The 25,181-nt window shown below is 35.1% G+C and overlaps 1 protein-coding gene across 1 annotated transcript in view; it reads right to left on the bottom strand.

Moving 5' to 3' along the window:
- THSD7A (thrombospondin type 1 domain containing 7A) overlaps positions 1-25,181 on the bottom strand; it is a 281,443-nt gene that overhangs the window by 183,375 nt on the left and 72,887 nt on the right. Inside the window, exon 3 of the mRNA XM_065832371.2 lies at positions 19,021-19,541. Within this exon, the coding sequence (XP_065688443.1) occupies positions 19,021-19,180 (160 nt within the window). The 5' untranslated portion in view covers positions 19,181-19,541. The remainder of the gene's footprint in view (positions 1-19,020; positions 19,542-25,181) is intronic.

Raw genomic sequence — 25,181 nt, 5'->3', positions numbered from 1 at the left:
TACTATAAATACCAGCCTACATGCTACAAAATTAAGAGTGCAAACTCCTTTTGTGAACCCTGGACTTGAACCTTTGAGCACAATGTCTTCCATTTCACAGAAAATTGACGTGATACCCTGAGAAAACCAAAACAGCAGGAAGGTGTTCATTCGTCATTTATGAGGAGGCTTAACTACCCTGCCTGCTAATGTCTTCAGCTTGAAATTTTGCTGCATCACATGATTTTGGGTGCTCTTATGGTCACTCTGGGGATACCCTGCTCTTTCCAGGGCTCCAAAGCCACTGGTCCATTCTGCTGACTCTGTTTTCACAATGAGTAAGGTGCAATAGAATAAATATTTAATGGAAACTAATAAATAAAACTATCTAACCTCTGATACAGAAAACAACATCACAATTATTTTGATCTGTTTACTATCAAATTCCTAAGAAAAGCCTTTTAGCTTTTATCGTAACTGTTTATGTTGTTGAAAAAACATTATTTCATTATTTTAATGAAATATAAATAGTCCAGTTAACTCTAAAAATTCCCATAAATGTGAAGGGTTCAAGCAAGAAATGTTTACACAATTTAGTAATTTATATTACAAGGAAACACAAGCTCCAAAAAGAGAGTTATTTATACTTTTTTTTAAGAAATGCAATTCATTACTTCTATATGTGCAATTTCAGGAAATAAAAGGTATACACATTTTTAAAAAAGCCACACATCACTGTGCTTTTATTTTGCATATAAAATTTCAAACAGCTACACTTACTTTTAAACAATATCCATATTTAGATCCCTTTCATATTTTCAAATAAATTATAATCCACTCTGAAAACAAATATGAAAGTGGATGCCTGAGCATTTACAGATGAAATCTACACTGTCTACTCAGGAATCTGAAGAGTAACAGCTGGTGTTACATCCAATCAGAAAAGACAAGCAGTACCATATGGTGTATTTTTCTAATGCAGTTCAAAACACTGAATATCCAAAATACCATACTTAAGAGGGAAGAAAAAGGGAGTTGAAATCCAACCATTACTAATAATTAGTCCACTCCACCAATAATTGGTCTACTTTGCTCTAAATTATTTAGCTTCACTCCCAGCATGACCTCTCGCCTATGATGTTAAGGTCTAACTATACTAAGGTCTAACATTGAAGCAAAGCAAAATGATTTACCATTAATAAAACCTTGCTCAAGGAAAGTTGCCCAAAATAAGAAAGGACCATGTAAACTCTGTATTTTACATTTAGAATTATTTTTACAATCACTTAATTACTATTTTTTTTTCCATTATATGAAGCAATGTTATTTCTAAACACTAAAAATGCTCAAGTGAGCATTATTTACAGTTACGCTCCCAAGCAGGGACAGCCAGGCATCATTCTCCTCTGGGAAACAAACAGCAGCAGAAGCTTTGAAGAAAGATGGATTACTTCAGGACATACAAAAATTGAGAATGTAACTGACTTTTTTCCCTTCCAATTTACACTCAAAATCTATTCTGACGAATTTAAGGCTCATATTTGAAAGCATCATGGTATTAAAAAGGAAACACTAAAAAAAAAAAAATACAGGTTTAATCAGCAAAATGTTCATTTTTCTCTGTTACCTAGAAACTTTGTTTCTAACAAAGCACAGAATGCAAACTTTTAAAAACTGGCAGGAAGGAACGTTACACTACACTTTAAGAGAAGATGCTACCTCTGTCTGACAGAGATATAAAATCATGATCTCTATAAATACATAACTATATTTCTGAGAAAAAACTGTTACCAAGTCCACTGAATTAATGGCAGAATACTCTGACACAAAGAGAACATAGTGTATGAAAACAATATGCTGATAAAGCAATATTAATAGCACTACGGGTTTCACTCACAGCCAACCACTGTATTGACAGCTTTAACATACATCTCAAGAAAAAAAAAAAAAAAAAAAGAAAAAGCCAACAAATCTCCTTTGCCGTTAAAACTTAGCATATATATACATTATTTTTAAAATATAATTTTGTGACATTGTTAATATTTTTCAAGAATGTATTCTTAGAGAGATTCAAATGTTTCTAAAAATAGTTATCTACAAGCAATAAAAATACTACATTATAGGCAACTAAGCTGAAAACCCACATTAAAGAATTGCCTTATTTAATATATTTAAAGCAAAATAAGATTCGTTTCCTTATTAGCTCTTAAGTCCTCGCCTTTTCTTACATAAGGTTAACTAGAAATTATTTGAGCTTCCCTTGAAAATTGTAAAGGGATTTCATAACAAGTGGAAAAAAAATGCCTTTTTCATAAATGAGGATTTTAAATGACATCAAAAGAGAAGCACAGCAATCCAAAATTACATTGGTGCTAGCAGTATTTCACAGCAACATTTACTGCTCCAAAGAGCACTCTGTATAGCAACTTCACTGGCCAGGATGAATCCATCTGTCCTGCTATTAGTCCATAGCTAGGAATGAAATGGATCAACTCCAAACCTCCGGTTTGAGTTTACTGATTAAAGATCGAGTCTAAGGCCATCTGCTAAATTGCAATAATCTGTTAGGATGTCAGGAATCCTGACACTGAGAAACAAACAGCAAAGTTCTTTCAGCAATGAAAACTACATTAAGTAAATTCTATAGCATCACTATAATGATATAGGTATTTCCAAGAAGCTACTTTAATCACCACAACCTATTTAAGAATATTCCAAAACACAGAAGCACTAGGCCATGCTGGTGAAACGTGTTCTTACAAACATATCAGTAATAATAGACTCTAATAATCCACAAACTAAGAAACTCTTAATTGCACTGGTCTGAAAAGAAATTGCATTCCAAGACGCAGTTTCTTGTTTGTAAACAAACTACAAAAACGTCTTGTTAGCTACTGTGGATGGCACTGAAACTGCAGGGAGTCTTACAGCTGAAAAAAAAATGGGTATACATTCATTTCATGTTTTGCTCAAATCTCTATCCCTGCAGTAGAAAGAATGTTTAGCTTCCCATATTGCACTGAAAAGGAATATAAGAATACTAAATTGGAAAAAATAAACACATCTTAAAAATTAAACAAAGACTAATCAAAATTATTTTTTAAACAAACAAAACACATGATTACTAATTCATCAAAAGGCATTGCACATGCATGACCTTTAAAATTAAAATGGGCTTTGCTTGTATACTGCCAGAAGCAATTTCTTTATCTTTACCATCAATGAAGATTGATACAATATTATCAAGACAGAGAAAAACAGGAAAAGCTTGGAATCATACTGAATTGCAGCTACCATGAAAGCTTTTTCCATTAAGTAGGTTTTAAAACAATATATTATTTGTTTGAAACTTTTATTGGGACCAGTTATTTTTAAAAGCACGTGGCATTCTATGCTTTGAAAATGGAATAGCAATGAAAAGATTGTTTAAATACAAAATCGGCACCAACAGCCAGGTCAAGGGTACACATCTACCAGATTTCAAGATGACAGGTACTATACTTCAAAAATTTAAATCTCAGAGATTTCTTTGCAATCACAAGTAGTAAATGCCTTTTTGCCTCTACTGCATTGGAATTTAAAATTATTTTTCCCACGTATTTAAAAGATCTCAGAGGTGGCAAGAACCATATAAGTATCATTTCTCATTACTTCAGTTCCATAGATGTTGGTTTCAATAGATGCAAAAAGGAGGTAGAAATGAGTTGGGCACATAGAACAAAACAATTCCTAAATAAAGTCTTCAACCATCAACTACAAATGTATAGTAACTAACGAAAATCTACATTAAAATTTCCCCATCACCCAAAGAATGCACCCTTCATTGCAACTGAAAAACAACCTATGTTTATCCAAAACTCATGTATCCACATGTTTACCAAGTCTGCTTGTTAAAACTCCATTGGCATTATGCTCAGAATAAATTCTAACAGACACCCTTATTTCTGAAGGATAAATGATTAACCTTTTCTAAAAATTCAACAAAAACAAGAAGAAACAAAGTGCCACCTAGCTCCATTTCATCTTCTGATTCCCATTCATTTTAATTCAAGGGATTAGGCATTACTCCTTAACTAAAGCAAAAAGGCTAGTCTACCTAATACATAAGTATCTTGTGAAAAGGAAGTAAGATCAAGATACACATACATTTTATGTTTCTTTTGAAAGCAGATTTTAATGTGGCTAGTTAAACACAAGACAATCAGCAGTGGGCAATTTGTTTGAATGCACGTTATATCAATGAAGGTAACTAAGGCAAATTCATTGAAAAAATTGAAAAGAAAGCGAAAGTCCATGAGCTTCTGGAAAGCTGTTCTACATGCTGCTCTTGCAGTTAGGTGTAATGCCAACGACACAAGAAGGAAAAACCCCATCATTGTGATCTCTATTAAAGTTTAACTGATATATCAAAGGAAATCTTAGTGTACTGATCTGCATAAAGCTTAATAGTTTTAAGAAAGTAATAATATAAAATGCATGTTAAAGTTGAAAGATTAATTTTTAGCATAAAATATATATTAGAATGGTAAAAAGAAACACCTAGGAACTTCTCAGGGAAAATGTTCCCCCCCTTTTCACCCAATAAACAGGAAGCTGCATTCATATGCTTTTAATCTCAAGTCTTCATTTTTTAGTTAAAATTTAAAAATACTAGTTAAATCTCTCTTCTGTAAACATTTAAAAGTTATGTTGGGGCAAAATACTGCTTGCTTGTCTACCTCCTCATTCTTATGTTCCAGAATAGATGTTGAGCATTTGTTGAAGTGTTACTTCGAGTCACGACATTAAAGTTACGGGAACTAAATGCATATAAGGTTGGACCCAGAAATTTTGTTTTATCAACAGAAAAATCCCACAGAAATACACTGTTGTTCTGACCTGTATAGGGAGAAAATACATTTGCACTAAATATCCTGTTATAATAGAAAGATTCAAATTTGCCTCTCAACCACAATAAAAAGGTAAAACTCACAGATTATTAAATCAAATGTAATTAGGAAAAAAGCAAAAATTCCTGTTAAGGGATTGCATAGATATGTGTTGTATTTTGATTATTAAGCTTAGACTAAAAGTTTCTCACCTTCTTATGAAGTGAGGAAAAAGGTGTGATCTCTTAATGTCACATACTTGATGATATCATGAGCATTGCATGTGACAAGGCAGATTGTAGTCTGGGAAGTAAAGCACAGCAAACTACTTACAGCTTTATCAATTTCCTAATCTGGCACTCAAGGTCATCTCCAAGGCCACAGGCTCTAAAGAAACAGCAACAAATGTCTTCTGAAGCATCAAATGTCACTACGGAGCGCAGCTGAATATGAAAATCAAGTTTTGCATTGCCATAATGGTGTGGCTGATATTCAGGGTTTGTAACTTATGGATCTAGAATATTATTAACAAATGTAGCAAAATGGTTCAGGCTTTGTCTTCCAGTTTCAATTCATCCTTGATAAAAATTCTTAGACATCACAAGAAAGACTGACTGTCTCTCTTACTTTTCCCTTTGGAAATGCATTAAAACAACATCACAAAAAGGTGAACCATTATTTCTTTTTGCAGGTAGGGGCTTATGGCAACAAGGGCACACATCTCTTCTCTAGAATACTGAGCAGTTATTGAACTGGCAGCTAATACAGAACCAGGTTGCAAATATCTCGTACAGCATTCATTAGGTCGCTGAGATAGAAAGGGATAGGATTTGGAAGCTCTAATACAAGTCACATGAGAAACTTGGACGTGGACCTGTAAACTTTTTTTTTTTTTTTCTGGTGGTGATGATAAAGGCAAAAATTAAAAAAAATTCATTTTTCATCTATCTGTACTGCACCTAGTATTGAAAACATTCAAGAAAACAGCACATGTCAGATCAAATTTATACTATACTCTGTGGCAACCCAGTTATCAGAAGAAAAGGCTCTCCACTTGAATAACGTAGTTTTGTGGCTTTTTTGTTTGTGTGTCTATGTTGGTTTGGTTGTTTTGTTTGTTTTGGTTTTTTTGTTGCTGTTGTTTGTTTTTTGTTTGCTTTTTTGGTCCTGTTGTGTTTTTTTTTTTCCTTAAAATGCATTCCCCATGAAAAATTCCAATTTCCATATGCTTCATAACTTTATTTAATGAAGTGATTAGCAGTCAACTCAGCAACTAGCAAGTATATGTATTTGGACAATGATCACATTTCAGAAGGAAGTAGTTCTCAACTTGAAGTTAGAAGATAAAAGTCACATTAAATGAACTAGAGCAGATATGTCAAACTCATTTTCACTGGGGGCCATGTCAGCCTCATGGTTGCCTTCAAAGAGCCAGATGTAATTTGTAACTAGTCCTATATGTGAACAGTCCTAAAATTACATTTGGCCCTTTGAAGACAACCGTGAGGTTGATGTGGCCCCACTGAAAATGAGTTTGACACCCCTGAACTAGAGTAACCGTTATGTAAATGGCAGATACTGTGCTCCTTGTTAGAACACTAATAGGTTGATTTATCAAGAAAGATTAGAGTTCACTACATGCAGTTCAGCTAAGTGATAGCTGAGGGGCATGAAAATTGAAAAATACTCTTCTTCAGTAATCTAGTCATGAAGGGAAAAGGGATTACAAAAAAAGGCAAGCTAGCTATAAAATAGTGCAACATGCAGATAATAGCATAGTCTTTCAATTACAGTGATAGAAATTCTACTCCTTAAAATATTTACAATAAATGTAAAGCAGAGCTTGGGAAAGACATGGCAGATTGGGAAGAAAGAAGAGAGAAGGGGTAATTATTCAGCCTCATTAAATTTTTCATCAGAAGCAGCAAACTATCATCATTTGAGCATTTCCTTTTTCATTAGAATGCTTTTTAATATTGACATGCAACCAATTATGTTCAAACTAATTCCCAGAATACTGTGAGAATGTAGCTACTTTCAGAAGTTTTTCCAGATTAATGAACTGCATTATTTTTTCATTAGAAGCTGCAGTGTGCTCTGAGACATACAAAGTGGGGAACAAAAAACCACCCAGAACAGAATGTATTTGCCACAAAGCCCTTGGCTTTCCTAATGAGTTTCTATCTTCAGGGAGCCTTCTTCATCTTTACTTTAAAAATTCAAAACCAAAAGCAACACTACTACTTCAAATGGACTCTTTCTTTATAACCTCCCGCAGCAAATTACATGAATTCTCTGTCTGTTAACTCCAGACATAGGTGAAGTGATATAACAAAAAAGTAAATATATATTTTTTTTTCCAGATGCACTATTCACTAATCTGTTTTCCCTATCTGGCTTAAACTACTTCAATAACACACTGAAAATTTTGTAAACCTTAACCAATGACAACTTGTTTCTTTTCATACACTTTCAACGATAAAAAATTTAACAAAAAGGCAATACATTATCTGAATAATTATACAGAAAACAGGGTATCTTTGTTTTATGACTTCTTAGTATATTTTGTCTTTTCAAAATAACTCTCTCTGGTAACATTTACATAAAAGGTGATGAATGTCTGTCTTAAATGGAAAAGAAATTGCAACATTGAATCACATTAGCGACTAACACAGGCATCACGAGACTGAAAACTCATTTTTTGCTCTTCTTTTTAATATTTTATCTTTAATTAAGTTGCACCTTTTTTTCATCTCAAGTTCTCCTTAAATCCATATTTTGTTAATGAATGCCTGCCTCTAGTACTGCTACTCATTGCTCTCTGGGGATTATGTACTGACTGGATTCTGTTCACAGTATAATAATAATAATAAACTTTCTGGATAATAGTGTTTCACTTGCTGAGAAAACAATATATTTATAAAGGTATGGCCATATATTGAAGATTGCTTTTAATTTACTAAACCAGTAAGGTTATTAGTTCACAAGATGTACAGACAATCTTTGTAAGAGATACATAAGCTACTTTAGAAGCAAATTATCTATCATCATCTTTTGTACAATGGCTTACACCCAGACTAGCATCTATATATGAACAGTAACAATATGTAATTTACTCTCAGAGACACAAGTTCACTGTTTCATCTGTTTCAAGTCTAATAATAATATGAAAGATTTCCTCATTGATAGGAACACACCTATATTCTTTTTCTTAAATGAGAGTGATGAAGACATTATATAAGCAACAGATTTCGGCATTTTGAGAGACTTTTTTTCCCTTTGCATGGCAGTAGTTTTTGGTACACTGAACTGTTACTTCATTTCTGATCAGCAATCTCCCTTTATATGTGAAGCTTCAAAAAACCACACCTACTTTGGAAAACCTACTTCTGCATTTAAAAGGTAAAATCTTTATTACTCAATTTTAGGTTCTGGACCCTGATCCCTAAATGGTATTACTTTTGTTTTAAGTGAAAATCTAAGCTGTACATTCTTTAGGAAAAACTATGAAGCACTCAAACTTAGCAAATTCAGTTATTTTCAAGGGAAGGCATTTCCTACATAATATCCTCAGAGCAATAAAAATAACTTATTGCAGAGTGAGGATAAGAAAAAGATAACAATGATCCTATCTCAAAAAACAAGTTCTCCTATACCCATATAACAAAATCATAAATTTAGAGCTACTTCTATCACATGTAATTGGTAGTACAGCTGCTAAAATATCTTAAGCTTGTAGTATGATGAAAGAACCAAAACTCAATTACAATCAGTACATTTACTCATATTCTTGATTTTTTCAAAAATATTTTAAAGCATAATAAAGTGTAGAAAAATGAAATAATTATCTCTAGCAAACATGTAAATCACCTATACAAATCTGTCATGGTATGCACTTCTCAGAGTTTCAGAGAACTCACTTTTGTGCAGCACAGCTCACACTCCTCCTGCAGCTTCCTACAAAGACATGGAAGTACAGTAGAGAAAATAACATGAATTTCCTAGTTTTGTGGTTTGGATACCTAAACTATTCCCAAGGTGTTGACATTCATATATCAATTTGAAATATGGAGAGTCACAAGTCATTCATCCATGTCAAGTTAAAGACTACAAATCTTCCTTTCATGCTCTGTCGCTTTATCACTCTCTTCCTTTCATTGTCTTCTGCATGGCACCAAACATGTCTTACCGGAATGAGTTACTCTTTCCAATGTTGTCATCTAAAAAGCAATGCTGACTGTGAATTTCACTTAGGGTTACAAAAGAAAAGTGGTTTCAATGACAGCCTTCAAAGTACGCCTCTTAAAAATAGCAAGCTAATCATCAGCAAATCTGGTATTTCTTGAAGTTAGCAGTATATATAAACAAACCACTTCTGTTATTCAACACAATCACAAATTCAAGCTGTGCTACTGTTTTAGTCAGACAGTAAAGACATAGGTAACCTACTGTTATAGGTATTTTAAGGTAGTGCCATTGGATCCATATAGTGTTGTTCAGTAATCTTTTCAGACCATCATATATATCATACATGCAAGCATGCACACACACATATATGTATTGTTGGAAATGTTCCACAAAAATAGCTTCTAGACAGATGCATTAGAAAATTCATGCTAGTTAAAAAAATTCTATATCTTTTCTTACAGTAACTGCAACCTTCTCTCGGCTCTCTGAATATGGCAGTCAAACAATCTATTATAAACATTTGTTTTCAACAGAAAATAGCTCCTGGTTGCTTGGCCCATGCTTTTCATGTTAGTATTCTGTACTCATTTTAACTTCTTTCTTCCTATTTCCCAAATGTCCTAATCCCCTGCATTACATCCGTTTTTGCTTGCATATGGCAAGTGTGCTAAAGTGTTGGTTTCTCAGGAACTGTATGGTAACTATATCAAAAATCACACGTCTCAAAGTTTCTTCTGTTTTTTTTTTTTTTTCACAGAGACCTACAGAAAGCTATATTCACATAAATGTCACTTTACAGAAGAGGAAGCAGATTCCCAATGTCATCATTTGTAAACAACACGCAGAACTGAGACTGGATTCAAGATCCAGCATCTTTACTTGCTTATAATATTGGGGTTTTTTTTCTCCTTTTTTTTTTTTTTTAGAAAATAAGATTTCATTTATGTTCCCTGTTGCAAGATGTATCAGTAGCAGTCTTACTGTTACTGTAATGGCTTTTACCCTCTTTCTCCAACTCTTCCTCCAATCTGGGAATTATTTTGACTAAAAATCATAAGCAAATCAAGTAAAACAATAAAATGGGACAAAATTCATCACAATGTACACTTGATTCAACAAGTCAGTAGAAAACTGCAAAGCAAGCAAAACTTTACATAACACAAATCATCTTTTAGGATAATCAAGCACATTAGTATAAAATTCATAAGAGTTTTGCTACATGCAAACATAAGAAGGGATGACTGCCAAATGTGTGAATGTGAAAATACTAAGTAACATTTAAAACCATTCCTCTTACTACTGAAAACATTTTCTTCCAACAACACATTTTGGAAGTATTTCATAGACAATCCTGCTTCCAAGGTTTTTCACAACCCTGTTTTTGTATTAGAATAATTTTGTCCTCTGTTATCCTCTAGTATGGCATCTTGATACCAGCTATTTGAACTACTTTTGGTACTTGAAATTATTTTAATGTTCTTTTAGAATGTTAATAATTTACCATCATATCTTTGTAAACAACATCTTTAACAAGTCTTAATTATGTCATTTAGTATAAAGCTGTGGTACATAGGAACAGCAGCAATTGAAAAGAATTCAATTGTGCTAGGCACTGTACAAACACAAGTCATTATAAAACAATCTCTCTCTGTTCTATTCTTTATTTCTCTAATGGCTTAGTGGTAAAATAGCAATTCCCCAGCACACAAAGGGAGACTTATGTTATTGTTCACTAATATAAACATTTCATTTTGCATGATACAAGAGGTAGAGAGTAATAACATATCTCATTAAGAAATTTATCATCAGACTAGCAGATGCCATCAATCTTTAAAACATTTAAGTAGGTCTCATTACATCAGAAACCATTTCCAATTAATATACTCAAACTCACTTTGTTTCATGTAGACTCTTTATGTTGCATAGTTACTTATTATCTCTCTCTCTCTCACACTCAAAATACCTACAGAAAACTTACCGTATTCGGACATTTGAAAGCTTGTTGTGTTGCCAGCAATACCATTCACTAGAGATCACACAAGAAACCCCAACTTCGATCAGTCAGTAAGGGATGCATCTAATGCCACTCCTTCCCTGAATTCATGCAAATACACCAGATTTTCCTTCTCTAATCCAGGGACATAAAAACACCAAAACAATCTTGAGAGTGTTCACAAAATACAGAAAATTAATTCAAAAAAACAGCTATTGTGGTCTCCTGACAACTTCCAGAAATGTCAGTTGTGCCAGTGCTAACTAATGCTGAGAATATGCTGATAGCTACAATAAATGTCTGTTGGATTTTGTGTGAAATCTCAGACACTGGTATGTTTAGCACTGTACACCATTCATAGGAAAGTGGTAAATAATAGCAGTTCTAGGGAAGATTAATTTGTGCTAGTTGTAGCAAAACTGCTTACATTAACTTATGTTTGACTGAGATTTAATATTCAATATGGTTACTTTAATTGGGATCATTTAGGAAAACTTTCACCAAATAACGTGACTTTTTTTAGAGTTTCTAGATATGTTTCTCTCATCTTATTCTTCCATTATTTTAGTAACTCTGTATATTTTTACTGCCTCAGTAGGCAGAAACAGACATTAAAAGAAAGAAGAAATCCATAAATAAAAGACACTGCTGCATCCAGCTGTAGGCTCTGCCAGCCCTTTGCCTCCAAACAACCAGATCTTCAGCTCCTGTAAGTCTGAATTTAAACATATCTTTACCCTGTTAAGGGCCTCACTACTTTTTTTTCCAGCTTTGCCAATCTAAGAAACAGAAACAGGGATTTTTGACTGGACATACATCCAAAAAAGGGTCTCCCAGGCCCATTACACAGAGGCCTGTTTGTGGACAGAAAACAGATCATAGAGGAATGAAAAAAAAAAAAAGAAAAGCAAGAAAAATATAATGAAGAAAATTGTGAATGCAGCAAAGGACTATTAATAAACAGAACAAATATATGTAGTGTCCTAAACCCCAGAAATGATAAACTACAATATGTAGACTAATGTGAAAATTAATCTACACCACAGCAAATATTACCTCAAAATATAGATTATTACTTGTATTTGAGAATACCGGGCTTTATAATATGGGAATTGGGCTTTCTGTCAAACCTGGAGTTACTGTGTTAAAAGATACATGCTTCTGGCATCTGAACAGCTGAGTAGATGAACACAATAAAAGAAGATATCAATATCAAGTGGAGTTGGGAACCGTAAAGTTAAACTCTGGTCTATAAGATATTAATAAACTGAATTGATCTAACACAGGAATAGCCAGCCTACAGGAAAAAAAACCCCATAGCTTTTGAGGTATTATCTTATTCCAGCAGCCCTAAAAACTGGGGGACTCAGCTGATCCAATTAGCATAAGCACTTCAGGGCACTTGCTAAAAACAATTCAGACATTCACACCTACCAGTACAACATGATCAAACACCATTTTCCACTTTTGTGACAGCTTCAAAATGCCATCCTCCAAGTGAAGTCAACCATTACCCCAGAGTACATTACTTGTGTATCTTAACTAGAGGCTTTTCATATCAGCCATACTTTTTCCTGTTTTCCTATTTCAGATATGGCAAAGTAATTGCATAAGAAAAAAAATATTTACTTTGATTTTGTTAAATAAGGGCAGATTACTAAAAAACATGTATAAATAATTTCCTTATAGCAACCATTTTCTCTCTCTCTGCCAAATGTTTTGTTGCCAGGCTGCACTAAAAACCCTTTGCCTTCATCAAAGACTCAATATTTGCCTTGTTCAGTTTCTGTTGAATAAAAAAATATGAAAGGATATTTTAAAAATGAGGGCAAGGAGCAAGAGTGATGAACATGCCTATATGAAAATGAATATTTTCTTATTTGAGTCTTAGATTGACAATGCCTATTTGACTGTATAAAAGTCAGATTTAACTGGGAGACAGTCAATGGTGTGGTTGCTTAGATGCACATTACAGAATGCAATAGAAGCGGTAAATTCTAACTCTAATTAATACGAATTTATACAGGGTGTATGCAACCAACACTTAACCACATTCAGTCCTGGAGGATGGTTTATATTTTAAAATCAATGAGGTAACAGTAAAGCATCTTTATCACATTTTGCTTGAATAGTTTTTATTCTTCAAAAAGCTGAGTAAATGCAGCTTTTACTAATATTCCTTTTATCTTATTCCGTAACTAAAGGCCTGAGAATGAAAAAGATGAATCCTGAAAAAAACACCTTTTCCATTGACAGTTTAAAAATCTTGACCTATCCCTCATCAAGGATGCATAGGTACCAGCTCAAGTTCACCATGCCATAAGTAGGGCTCTATTTCCCTTTGAAGAGGTCCTCATCGTCCCCTTTCATCACCACATGTGAATTCCCTTCCCTGTCAGTCAGGCATCAAGTTAAAACATCTTTTCTCATTTAGAATTTTCCCTAGGTTTTCACATGTAATCTGCCTCTTCAGATCACTTCTTCATAATCTCTTTAAAATCGGGAGTTTTCTATTTACTGACACAGGCTTATCTGTTTCCAGCCTCAAGTTGCAATTACTGCAGAAATTCTTTACTCTGGTTTTATTAAAAAAAAAAAAAAGGGGGGGGGGCAGAATTTTCTGCTATAAGATGGAACAGCTTCAACAAACAAGCTGACACAAACCTTGAAAGGTAAATGCTTTAATCAGAGGTCTTGTCAGGTACTTTTTCTCTCTCCTCCTTCCCTTGTGATCATTCCTGTCAGTGCATATTCAGGCACATTTTGAAATGCCTGCTGGATCACTGGTCCTAGGAAGAACTTCAGCCTCCCTCAGGCATTAATATGAGATACGAACACTCAATCCTGCAAAAATAAGGACAGTTCTAGGGACATACACAGGGAAAATAAATATAAGGATGTTTTATTCAGTGATTTTGTTTGTTAGCCACCAAAGGTGTTAGATGAGGAATTTCAGACGAAGTGTTGGAAACTCTCCTGTCTCCAATTCTACTTGTGGCACCAAACTGTTGGAAAGTAAAATGTGGGAAAACAAGATGTGTGGTTCCAGCCACCTGGATGATAAAGGAAGATCAATACTAACATGACCATCCAGACATTATGTCGAAGACATAATACTAACATAATAATATATAAAAGGCCTTGGAGAGATTACTTTGAAGTATCTTTCTCATAATTGTAAGAAGTTATTGCCCAGACGCGTGAGAATGGTATCTCAGGCCGGATAACCGCCCCCAAGTGTCTGGGATGCGTGAATGTCCTTGGGCCTGGTCTGTGAATGAGTAGAAAAACAAGTGAGACAGACATCACATGAGTTTAGCGTGTTTTTAAAAACAATTAGTGGAAAAACACCTTTTGTAAACATCTTAGTCCTATAAAATTGTAAATGATGAATAAAGAAGTTAGCCTAAGCCTAGGCCTAAGTCAGCTCTCTGCTTGGCCAAGTTCTGCGCTCCTTCCTGAACAAGATCTCTGCCTCTGCATGAATTTCTGTCTGCGTCCTGGTATGTGTCGTTCCTAATCGCCGCACCAAACTCTTTTTAAAATAGAGTTGGGCCTTGGAACGTGTAAAACTCTAAAACCTGACAAGGATGCACGATGCTACAGAGGTTGTGTTTGTTCTACTTTGTGGGTAATTGGGAAACGAAGAGGTTAAAGATCAGCAGGGTTTCAAGACTGAAGTTCTTATGAAGAACTTCTCTCTCTATCCGAGACCTGGTCAATAGTCTTCAAAACAGATAATGATGGTAAAGGCACTGCCTCCCAGGTTGTTTTCTTATAACTTTTTTTATTCCAGAGATATCAATCCAATGTTGCATCTTTCACTTCAGGAGTGTAACATGCACTACTTCAAACTGTCAGAAGCAGCAGTTTCACAGTGCAATTGAACCTTGCTGATTTGTGCCGCTCTTCTGTAATTATATTAGTAACTGTAGGCAGGCATTACACCCGTCAGTGACAGCACATCACAAATTACTGTGTCGGTTGATTTAACAAAAACAAATCAAGCACAGGGTAGAAAGAAGGAGAGTTCTGATGTGTCAAGTAATGCCTACGCTTAGTCAGCTGTGTATAGAAATGGTATATACATGGCCTGCATCATGAAATGACAGACTGAGAAAAATACTCTTCAACTTGTTTTGAAAGAGCAATAACCATATGGCAGTCTTTAAGAATCAGCAGTCCTCGTATTGTTCACTGCAAAACTTATAAATACATCAAAATCTTAGCCTATGGTGGGCAGCATAAGCAAGACCATAAGCTGTTTCTGACTATGAAAATTTCACTTTAAAAGAAATTGAACAATAGTATTTAATGAAAGTTATCACACAAGCCATTTTTAATGAATTGTGACACTTTATTTTGTATATACAGAAACAATTCAAGAAGGTATTGTAATAGTTACGGTGGAATATGAAGCATTTCAGGAACTCACACAAGGTCAGTGTAGAAGTGTAGAACCTGGGCCAAACAAATGTTCATTGCAAATGAAATCAGTAGACTCAGAAAAGGGCAATTACTGATGAACAAAACAGGTAATTCAAAAATTCTTTCAACTTCAAAAGTTCAATGCTTGCCAGTGTGTGTTCAGCTCACATCAGGGGAATCACCAGCTCCTAACACCACAACTTCTGTTCTATGAGTTCCTAAAAACTGCTGTTCTACGTGTCAAATCATCAATCAGACAGACACTGTGACTCAGCTCTGGGAATCTAGCTGTGTCATCACTTTGCTGTGAAGAGCCAGAGATGGAGACTTTTATTTAATTCACATTTAGGAAACCAGATAGCTTTTCCACACAAAATTAACCAGCTCTGTATTTGTGTCTGAAAAAAAAAATATACACATCGGTCTGCATGGTTTGGAATGAAAATGTTTAGTGAGAAACCTAGTTTAAAGACCAGTAACTATGATCAATGATGTTCATCTAAATGCCATTCCAAACACTGAAGGTCCATTAAACACACCAGGACTGCAGCATATATATGTAACAGCAAATATCCAGTTGTACAAGAGAGCAAAAAAGTTATTAAAGCCAAAACTTTAGAGAAGTTTCAGTAGGAGTAGAAATGACATAGTGACAGTATCCATATCACAAGAAGGTGGACATTAGAAGGAGACTCCTGGAAATCATTTAGTCCAATCTCCCTGCCCAAAGCAGGTTGTCCACAATATTGTCCATGCTGAACCAAAGACAATTAAACCCCGAAATGGTTAACCTGAGTATTGCAAACCTCAGATATTTACGGCAGTAGTCAGGAAAAGCCATGGCCCCTAAGAGGTTTTAAGGGGTTGGAAGTAAACAGATGAAATTTGAATTAGAACTCTCCTACCGCTCCTCCCAAAACAACAAAAAAAACCCAAACCACATAGAACAAAACACCAACCCCTCAAACAGAAAATAAAAGGAAAAAAAAAAAAGCTGTACCAGATATCACAATTGTTATTTTGTAGGAGAAAGAACACCTCAACTCAAACATCATATCACCTGCAGGTTATTGTCAAGGGTATCCTTAAGAAAATGAAATGCAGTAAACCACTATAGAAGATGTGGAGTAGCATACACCAAAACATTATTTCAAAAATCTTTAGAAATGAAAATCAGACACATGCAAGTCATGAACAGCACTTAAAGTTGATGTCAGACTAAATTCAATACAAAAATAGTATGTTTCTCAAAAGATGGACATAATAGGTCCCAAAAGGCACATAATCAAGCTGATTTCCTAGACAAAGTCTAAGCCACACATTGCTCTGACCTGTTTCCTTCACAGAAGGAAAAGTAAAATACCATCTGAGTTGGATGAGCTCACTACTGTTCAGTTTTATTATTCCCTCTGATACTTTAGCTGAACTTCATACACCCCATAGTAGATATCCCTTCAGATCACTGACCAGCTGTTTTCCCAATTCACTTTCTAGAACCTCCCACAAAAAGGAGGAGGAAACCAGGAAAACTCAATAAACATCTAGAAAAGGCATGTGAAGATTCAACTGGAAGCCAAACACAGATGCATTACCTTATTGATTTAGTCTTGCCATTAATTTTTTGAAAAGAGACACTGATTTTTTTCTTATCATGTTATCTTTGAATCATTCATGTTATTATATTAAATACTGTACAGTGAATGTGCTTATACTAGCTCTTATTGCAGGCAAAACAGAGGAGAGAGGTCATGGAAGAAAAGCTGAAGGGAAGAACTAGCTCTTCATCAGGCAATATAATTAGCTCATATCTGTTTGAAACAAAAGGTCCTTAAGGGTGGTCTTTGCCACAAAGGGAGAAAAGAGGGAGAAAACAAAAGCCACCCAGTTTCCCTCTATCTGGCTTAACTGACTGACTTCAGAGCACGTGTACTATATGCAAAGTAAGCGGCAGTAAGTCCACAACAAATGATAGCACATGTTCCTAAGTATTAGTTAACTACCATTGCTGTTATTCTCAACCTACGTTACTATTTCAACATTTTTAAATACAGTCTGTTAAACAGAGACATAACAAAATGCTGGAAAGTTTATTCTACTGATGCTTAGCAACTTAGAGTAAATATAAAATGCTTTATGAAAATGCTACATTATTACATGCATAGGTTTACCCAAAAGCACAGTATTTTATTTCTTTCAAATTGTGTGCTGAACATTTACAAAAATGTAACAGAACTAGAAACTATGTTTTGAATTTGTCAATAGTTTAACAGAAAAAAATGGGTCACTGTCATTGTGCAACCCATCTTTCAGCCAGAAGTGAAAGTTGCAAAGGATTTTTCCTTCTTTGGATTTCTCTTTCTAGCATTATTGGAAAGCCTGTAGTCTTGTTTAAATTAATTTCCTTTTAATCTTCTCCCTGAGCTGCTGGATAGATGGAGCCTCTTAAAAAATTCAGGATAACACTGTAATTGTAAATTGATCTGCTTCTGTTGCAGAAGGTTGGGGCCCTCCATCGCTGAAAGAGACTCTCTTCTCAAAGTTGTTTTTCAGACAAATGATTAATTTGCACTCTTGCTTACTACTATATTATCCTTTAATAGAAATTTTTAAACAAATCTACTACTTTTTGATTGTTTTATTTCTTGCAATGTACAGGAAAGAAAGCCAACTGCTGAAGCAAATGTGAAATATTTACTGGCTTGAAATCTTTAAATTTCGTAAAGAAGACTTTGATTTTACTGACATAGGCACTAAAACTGCATTAGACAACCAAAATGCACATATTCATCACTGCTAAAGTTCTGAATTGATGTAATGTATTAATAGATACTGGAAAATTCCCTGCTGATTTTTAACACCAAGTTAAGATTGTAACAGTGTTTTGACTATGCAATCTTCAAAACAGACACGTAACTCATTAGTCTCAAAGTAGAGGAAATTATCTATCTGGTTCAGTGCTGAATCCACATAGCCTAGTGCCTCTTTGGTTATGAGATCTGGCATCACTTGGATTATTTCACCTAATCCATCATTAGCTTTCACGTGTCCTATATACCATGTAACAAACCTACATTTAACAAACCCAACTCCTCATCAATTACCATGCTGAATATATTACATGTCAGCACAGAGCACAAAGATTAGACATGCTGAATTACATCTTTCTTTGTGAAATACCAATATTTTTAGAGCACTGTTAACATTGCTGAGCCCAACTGTAACACATGTTCCTTCCCATTGTGGACAGGCACTAATGTCCTGACCTTTGCTATTTACATACAACACACAGCTTCTAAGCAAAACGAAAAGCCTCAGAAGACACAGAAAATACATAAGAGATCCCAGTAACAGTACCACATTTGTCTTTTTTTTAATTACCATATTTGCTTGGCTAGTGGAATCCTGGAAGTTGACCTATTTTTTTTTTCCTATAATCCTGCAAGTAAACATTAGTAATTTATATTTAACTTTCTCTCTTCACATACACAAAGCACACAAAAAGGCTATTACTTACAACAAAAAATAAATACACTACTCTTGCTCTATCATAGCATCCTTACTTACCGGTCTTCCACAAATACACCGATGAAGTTTGGAATTCACTCTGTGCAGGAGCGTCCCGGATTCCCAGCAGCAGAAGCACTAGAACTCCCACGCACTGGGCTGGCACGGCAGAAACCCTTGGACCACGGCAGAAAGCAGCGCTCCCCTCGCTCAACCCCATGCCTCCAGCAGCCTGCTGCCGCCTCCAAAACCCGCAGCAAGACCTCAAAACCTCCTTCAAACAATATTTCCTTCTTCAGAATTTCTTCATGGGGAGAAGGGGACTGGAAACCTCTCTCCCACTATTGTGCATGGCAGTTGAAGAGGAAAAACTGTTTAACACCAGGGAACAATAGAGTCCTTGCTCGCTCTTGCTGCAGCAGCGGCTGCCACTGCTAGTATGGTTGCTGCTCCACGCTCTTCCATTCAGTGGTTAGTAGCAGTTTTCCATCAGCTAAAAGCGAGACAGCTGTCCGCAGGGGGCTCCAGCTGACTGAGCAGGTTATCTTGCTCTGGGAGGCAGCAGCAGTCATTTACACCAGCTGGAGAGAGTGAGAGACAGAGAAACAGGGATGAGGAGAAACACAAATAGCCCAGTGCTGTAATCTCGACGCAGAGAGTGACTGCAAAAGCCTGCCTTCCCAGACACGTCTCTCTCTGGAATATCCCAAATGATACGTACATAGAAGAAAAGAAGAAATCATCATCAGACATGCTTCAGAAACACAAGTCACACAACCAGAACAGATATAAACAGAATCATATATATTAATTAAGAGAGCATCAGACATTTGTTCTTATAATAACATGTATGCTGCATTAACCATTTTGTAAACAACAAAAAATAAGTGATCACACATGCAGTAAATAGACAACTAAGAAGGGAAATGGAAGAAAATGCAGAAAACAAAAACAACAGCAAAACACTAACTTGCTTTGCATATTCATCAAATCTGTTTCAGGTAGTAACATATAGCTCTCTACTGTGAGGACAGAATATATGTGTATGATAACGTGTATGTATGTGTAAGCACATCACCTCTGTGGTAGATGAAGTGTGCATGTAATATATAATGCAAGATAACATCCTTTCCTATCCGGCAAGTATGTACACATGTATACGTGCATAAATGTCAACTGCGTAATTTAAAATAATTTGAAGATCAAGCTATCAATCATTTTTAAAACATACACTGAGTTTCACATATGAAAGTATTCAGGATACATTATGCTGTCATGATGATACAAAAACGTAGAGACCAAGCTTTTTAAATAGGGATCTTTATCTCTCCCACTCACTACCCAGTGAGCAGATAAAATAACAATCCTAAAGATCAGGTTTCGGACACCTATAAATCGGGAAACAAATGAGGAATTCTCAAGAGAACTGCTTTCATATTCAAAAAGTTTCATAAAAAATACAAACAGCTACAAAAATACACAGTAAGAACACAGGACCCAGAGTTTGAAAATGATGAAGCTATTGTTGTTTAAAGAAGAAACCTTCAGTCAACCTCTCTTGGGACGCCTGTCATTTTGCACAACCTTCCCAGACTCAGCCTTTTCACATGCATTAGATTAAAATCAGCCGTGATCAAATAATTCCCAAGTCCTTGCCTGTTTAAATATTCTGACATCAGAGCAAATTAGCAATGTTGAAGGTTGCAAATTCGTCTTTGTTTACTTTCCGCTCTGTTACGCCTCTAAGAGGGAATTAAAGGCTCAGGGAGCTCTAGCACTGTGAGGCTGTGATTAAGAGAGATAAGCAAGTGTGGATTACTGTTCCTCAGCTGTTGAAAAACAGGCAACAATCAGGAGATTATAGGTTGATAAGAGATACATAGAAAGCCATGATCTTAACAAATTTATAGCATCCTCATGCAGAATTTGTACCCTCAGCTAAAGCACTCATGGAAATACATTTTATTCACTTCTGCTACTCCATGCTCTATTCATTTTAGGAATAATGGAAACCCCTTCAGTCTTTGCTTTGTTGAACTGGGCAGAATATTGTTTTAAATCAATATCCACTCTGTGTTTATAGAATTATAGCAATTTCACAAGAAAAATTTGGGTTAAGTTAGACACAAGAACATTATTTTACATGCTACGTAGAGGGACTTTAGAATATTTGACCCAGTAAAAATAATGCCAGCTTCATAATTTATGAAAAATAAGACTAAGAATGTAAGGGCTTAAAAAAGTTTTAAGATGATCAGGAAATCTGTGGTAATAGATTTATTGACTTGCATAATTAAAATGAAACATATCTGACTTACACATTCCTTTTAAAAATTAAGAGTATAATGTCGGCTTTTTAGCTGGAGCTATGCACCAGAGGAGAAAACAAATTTATGTAATGAACAGGGAAAAAGGCACCCATTTTAGAGTTATTAAACACAGCAGATTTTTACCTAGAATTTTTATGAATGTATAAAGAAAGCATCTGAAACTATTTTGTACGTGACTCAGATCATCCGGAAACATCATCAGGGAACAGATCATCCATGTAGTTGGCACACTGAATCAAAGTGGTTTTTGACAGCAGAACAAAGCAATATGAGAGGGTGAGCAATCAGACACGAACACTCAAATATTTACTTACATTTACGCAACTATAGGACCACATACTTTAAAAACTTCTTGAAATAGAGGTTATTAAAATAACATAATCTCATACTTTTTTATGGTTGTACCATAAAAAGAAAATATAAAATCAAAACTCAATCAACTATGAATGAATAATTTAACTTTTTTTTTTTTTTTTTTTTAAGAAGCTATGATGCACTTAAAGCTGCTCAGAAATATGTCACAGAGACAGAATGGAGGGAATATTTATTACGCAAATGTATTTATTTTTATACATATATATTATATAGCTGGTTTGGTAAACACTAGATCACTTCGCACACATTTTCTGCTGATCAGGGTAGGGAAAGTCCTGTGAAACCATGACCCAAAGAGTAAGCTGATGACTGCAGACAGAGACACCCACACCAACCTAACTGCACAAGTTGGACTTTGGACACAAGAAGCAACATATCCTGATTGCAAGTTTCAGCTGCTGTCAGTCTTTTCTACACCAGTGTATCCAATATGCTCTTAATCTCTATTTGCTACAGTGAACACAGGACGTCTATTCCAGTTAACAGTGCAACCACTATTTCCAGCCCACCCTGGCAACTCATCTTCTAATACGTACCTAATGATCATAATTTATCATTTGTTTACAGCTTAGACATTCCCAAATAAATGTTTAAGTACTTCTGAGAAGAAACCTCTAGACAAAGCATAGAAATAAACTACAATCGAGATTAGTGTCTGTACCACTAACTGAAGATTGACAGTGTTGTACCTTGGAGCACAAACATATGAGTCTCAGTAGACTTTTATTCAGATACAATTATTTGACACAGCAGCTACGTGGAGTCTGTAAACTGCTTGCACAAGTGATAGACAAGTTAACACCTTTTTGTTTTCTAGCAAAAAATACTACTAACCTCAAAGACCTTTACGAAAATGAGGTAGAGTTAGCCCTAAAACATTAGAACTATATGCCCATGCTTCCTAGCATTAAACAGAGGATCACAAACCAAACATGCAATATCTTTTACTTAGTGGAAAGAGAAAAGATGCAAATTTCTTAGCCACTGGGTATGAAAAGCTGCCTGCCAAACACAATCACCCTGCTAGTTTTCCTCTGCTAGCAGGCAGTCCCATGCTAGCACTCTTCTCTGTTTTGAAAAGCTGTGAATAAGAGCTTCAGGATGATATTTTCTTGTTGTCTTTCCACATATAGTGAAGTCAGAGTGTGCAGAGAATACAACATATATACCGTGCATTTGTTTCTAGTGTCATCAATACTCAACGAAGAGGTGTGTCCAGTGTGACTTTCATCCACCTTCAATTTCACAGTCTGGTTAAGCCAGAAATCTTTCAAGAAGTTTCAATCCAGTCTTCTAGATCTACAGAAGATGTTTTACGAACTCTGTGGCTGTACGCCACTAAACCATCTGTGCTGTATGAGTACTAGAATACTACAAAAATCACACAAATTCTGAAGAATAAAAACTGTTTTTCTTTCTTGGGTAGAAAATTCAAAGTCCTCCTCATGTGAAGTGTGCTCATTTTGATGTATCTCCAATACTTTTTCCCTTCACTTAGCCATGAAAATAACAAGTGCTGCCAAAGATGAGTAAGTCAACTATCTGCCTGAAAAGTATTCCAGAGTTATAATGATTTTATAGTAGCCAATACCCATTGGATAATACAGTATCATACATTTCTGAAAAGCACTCTAAATTTGTAACACACCAATCTCATTCAGTTACCATATTAGGATGCCCTTAGATACATCCTCTGTATGGGATGCAGTGGCATGGTTGCACCCCTGAAATTTAGAGTGGACAGTAAGAAGATGCAGTATGTTCCCTTACATGTACATTTGTTTTGCAAGACCCATGATCTATCATAAATAATCTATATAACAGGTCACGAAAGCTTTTGTTCTCTTTATTCCTTGATATAAACTCATGTGCCAAGCCTTCTAACTCTGCATTTTGTGGCAGCCTGACTTTCCTGCATATGCATTTTACTACATATGCAAGTATATTATAAACTTTCTCTTGAGATGGAACCTACAATAATTTTATTAGATTTTTGAGAAGTTCAGGCTGGAATAAGCTGTACAGGCTCTTTTAGGCTTTGCTGCAGAACACTGAGCACTCCTCACCACACTCAATAATGGTCCATTATTTTTATTGTATCAGTGCTAGGGAGCCTAGTCAGGGAAGGTGCAAAAAAATATCCTAAACATGAGCAATTTGGGAGTAAAAAAATGTTGCAATATACTTCATGTCTCAAAATCTGGCAGGTCTATTCCGTAAGTCCAAAATCAAATATGCTGTGCAAAACTTGCAGGGGAAAGTGTTATTTTTTAGGGCTACTAAACACATGGCCTCTAGGTGGCACACTCGACCATGTCATAATATGCTATTTATGGATTAAAGAGACCTCGAGTTTATCTTTTCAAGGAATGATATTATGTCACATCCTCTTTTCAAACTTTTAATCTAAAACAAACAAACACGCAAGTATCACCTTTCTGCTTCTTGCATAGAAATAGCACAATTATTTTTGCTTTTGCCACAGTAACTTCTTTTACAAACATTAGAAGTATCACGATGCCTGTTTGTTAAATTTATATCCTTTGTTTGGATCATAGATCTGGAGGACAAATCAAGAACTTTACAAATTATGTACGTGAGCTGTGCAAAAGTAAGAAAGCATTATATGTACGAAATCACTAGAATATGTTAATAATGTATACTTAAATTCTTCAGTGTTTCTTGATTCCTTAGAAAAACTTTGCAACAAGAAAAAGTTATTTTTGGAAAATGAATAAAGAATCTACATGCATGAATGCATGTGCAGCAAACATCTAGTAGTCTAGTTCCAACTTCACAAATGCTTTGCTTTTATTAAGCTAAGTTAGTAATTCTTGGACAGATTTCTCTTCTTTTGAGGTTTTTTTGTTTGTTTGTTAGATTATATTGGGGGAAGTGTGTGGTGTAGTGTTTTGTTTTTAATCCAATTTAAATCTAGCCATTCTTTCACTGGTAAAGGGTAGGTTTTATCAGTTAAAAAAAAAAAAAAGTGCTTTTTTTTTTTTTAAATAAATCTGTACTGAGGTATTTCAGTAGTTCTCTCAGTTTGGTTTAACACCAAACAACACTGGCTGTTGCATTTTTTTTAGATCCCTTTGATAGGTAACAATCAACATACTCAGCACGGAACATTGTTGGAAATAAACTATTACTTGTAAGAAAGGCACATTAACGTACAACCAGGAGGTATATCAAGAACTGCTTGCTGGAAGATAAAGCTAGAGGAATTCCTATGAGAAATCATTGAATTTATTGAGGAGGTCACCTAGTTTTGGATCAGGCTGCCTGGTGAAATAGTGTGTTTATGGCCTTTGTCTGCCTTCCAGAAAAATGTCCTTTTTGACTTGATGATACAGGAAGGTTACTGGGCTCAATAGGACAATAACTTTGTAAAATGAAGTGGCCCAACAACTGCAGGTCAGATTAAATCAGCTAATTCCACCTTATGACTTTAAATTCTGTCAATTAACTTCGTCCCTTCTGCGCAGATTACATTGGCCTCTATGCTGGTTTTTG

Source organism: Patagioenas fasciata, chromosome 2 (genome assembly GCF_037038585.1).
Source record: "Patagioenas fasciata isolate bPatFas1 chromosome 2, bPatFas1.hap1, whole genome shotgun sequence".
Classification (NCBI taxonomy): Eukaryota; Metazoa; Chordata; class Aves; order Columbiformes; family Columbidae; genus Patagioenas; species Patagioenas fasciata.
The sequence above is the reverse complement of the archived record's forward strand: the minus strand, read 5'-3'. Positions and strand labels throughout refer to the sequence as shown.